Source organism: Phytophthora parasitica, assembly GCF_000247585.1.
Source record: "Phytophthora parasitica INRA-310 unplaced genomic scaffold supercont2.64, whole genome shotgun sequence".
NCBI classification, from domain to species: domain Eukaryota; phylum Oomycota; class Peronosporomycetes; order Peronosporales; family Peronosporaceae; genus Phytophthora; species Phytophthora nicotianae.
The window spans coordinates 111589-114230 of record NW_008649050.1 but is presented as its reverse complement, the minus strand read 5'-3'; the positions used below and the strand labels follow the sequence as shown (position 1 = coordinate 114230).

The 2642-nt window shown below is 43.4% G+C and overlaps 1 protein-coding gene across 1 annotated transcript; it reads left to right on the top strand.

Moving 5' to 3' along the window:
- Positions 1-1652: 1652 nt before the first annotated feature.
- On the top strand, positions 1653-1914 carry PPTG_24032 (hypothetical protein; the record flags this gene model as incomplete). Its single annotated transcript, XM_008914860.1, has 2 exons — positions 1653-1762; positions 1905-1914. The coding sequence occupies 2 exons, from the start codon at positions 1653-1655 to the stop codon at positions 1912-1914; spliced, it is 120 nt and encodes a 39-aa protein (XP_008913108.1).
- Between the last annotated feature and the right edge of the window lie 728 nt (positions 1915-2642).

Genomic DNA, 2642 nt, shown 5'->3' with positions numbered 1-2642 from the left:
CCTCATGCCAGCGATATCGCCAGCTTGTAAGGCGTACCGTAAATCACGGGGAACACGTAACATCGTAAAAAGCGGATAACTTGGTCATGTAAAAAGTCCATTTTGAAGATATTTGACATATCTATGCTTCGTAAAAACTGTTTACGCGTTTAGGTTTTCTAGAAAGGTTACATGTTCGCCGATATTAAAAGTGATTGAGTGACAAAAGAATGCGCCAAGGAGGGGAAAGGCAACATTGATTATGTAAATTGCAGCACGCACAAACAAAAAAAATAAAAACATATTCGTTAATATGTAACCAAAATTCCAAGATATCCACTCGATATGCAGTCGAGCGTCGTCCACATGACCCACGTTGTGTGTCACACTTGAATCCTTGCTAAGATCAGCGTGATGACAGACCCCATTACGGAATAACTCCAATGCTCGATGACAGAACCCGGACGTTACTCATAAATTATGATTATCTTTCGGTTCACCGTACCCGTCTGTGGGGATACCCGAAGCTTTCCCGATCGTTTACGGTTAACCATTTGCGATTTCTGCTCATAATGTGGCATCCCTACAATCTTTCAGAGTTCTCCATATGGACCCAGCAGGAGATTACACATTACAATAGGATTTGCACTTGAAGGAGGAAGCGATTGGTTTACGCTACGTTGACTCCCTCGGTTCTTTCATCTTCTGGTCTTAGTTGCTTGGGGTACTCGTCAAGCAGTTGCCCACCACAGTAATGTAGGGATTGCTCGCCGATTACGAGTGATTTGACTTGATTTCCTCAGCTGCTGTTTTTAAATGCAGATTTCTTAAGTTAATACATTAAGTTCATCGGACATGCTCTGCTGCGGAACATATACATATCGAGTCCCCACCAGCCATGTCATCATGTTTTGGCCTGGCAGCAAAGTTGTTCTCGAAGTAATTAGAGTTTCAAAAAGATAATGTTCCGTTTGTGTGAGCTTAGCTATCTTCACGGCTGTAACATCGTGCAGACTCAAAAATATGACTGGTACCTATACCTATAGCAAACCGACTTGTCAGATTTATTTAACCGAAATAATAAATATCACTTTCGAATCAAATACTGGTATCGATATCAACCTGAGGGTCAGCTGTGTAGATCCGTAGCACCCGAAAACTTTTAATTAACAATTCTCCGTCAAGCCACTGGTCCACTAGAAATGTAGTAACTGCTACTTTTTATAACTTGGGAGAGAGTTACACATCAAGGTTTTTAGCTCATCCAAAATTGATAATAGTAGCACAGATCGTTCACATTGCTAAACTCGATTATATGCATCGTAACCGCGTTATTTTTTCAATAACATTAAGAACGTCATAGTTGGAGTCATAAATTCTCGCAAGTTACAAGTATTTATAAAAAGGACACATCGTTATAGTCTGGGCGATCCGAAACAAGACAGTTTGAGTTCCTGTTTCCCTTGCTGAGGCTAGCAACCCCACTTTTCATTTCGCCTTCTCTTAAACAAGTGTTTCTCAAGGTCCAGCCATGCGACTTCATTTTTGGGGCTTACTGATCGCTTTGGCCTTCATTTTTTCATTCGGAGATGCTGTCCAGACGGAAAACGAAGACCTCAAATCGACAACAAGTTCGAAGATATCATTGATGGGGCGCTCGCGCTTGAGTCGCAATGGTCTCAGAGCCTGACGTCAACGACAAACAACTGTTGAGGGGCTCTCAAAACGAGAACAACGATGAAGAGCAAGGTCTGACCGATGTTGTGAATCGGCTGACTTCAAGGTGCCCTTGACAGGAAATTGGGTCGCCAACTTTGGGCTTTGTACGCGCGTGGAGAAACCCCAACGACATTATACCAAAAGTTTCCAAGGATATGAGTCAGTCGTTGGGGGGGGGGGCATTGTGTTGTACTGATTGCCGGCAGCCTCGAGTGAGGGCGTGGTAAGGCGGGTTAAAACGCGGTCGAACTGCGAATGAGCTCCTACAGCGATCCTACAGACTATTTTTCCTTGTGTTCTTGTCGGCTAAACTGAGCGTTGATTGAGAAACTCCTATCCTCCATCCGGAAACCAGAACATACTCCGCATGTACTCTAGTGGTAAAAAGCAAAAAATCCTCTTTGGCGTGCGATAAACACAGCGTACCTACAATGATATCCGCCGTTGGAGGATCCAGAAACAGCAAGATGGGGCGATTCCTCGCGACCGTGAATTGCTTGAGCTATAGAGCCAAGATAGCCAGATATGCATCGTAGTGCCCGGTGGGCCCTAATTCAGCAAATGAAAGTACACCTTTACTCTTACATGTTCTTGGTATGCAGAGGCAAAAATTACTACTGCGAATAACGTAAACTATGCAATACTGTAGTAATTTGCACGTGAATTCCAATTGAAGTGGCAGGTGATATTGTGTCCAAATATTTAGCCAACTTTGATCTCATTAAGATGAACGAGACTGATTCCCGTAGCGTTTGACCTCTACATTGCTGTTTTTTTTTTCTTTCCCTCAACTAAGTTTGACTTGGAATTGGAGGGGGTGAGGGTATGGATATCCTCCTATCCGAAATTCTTTCTAGGAATGAGAAAAAACAGCATCAGGATCCTAACGGGCTACGGAAATCACTCCACTTACGTGTTTTCCGCGAGCTCCCTAAGCTATCGTG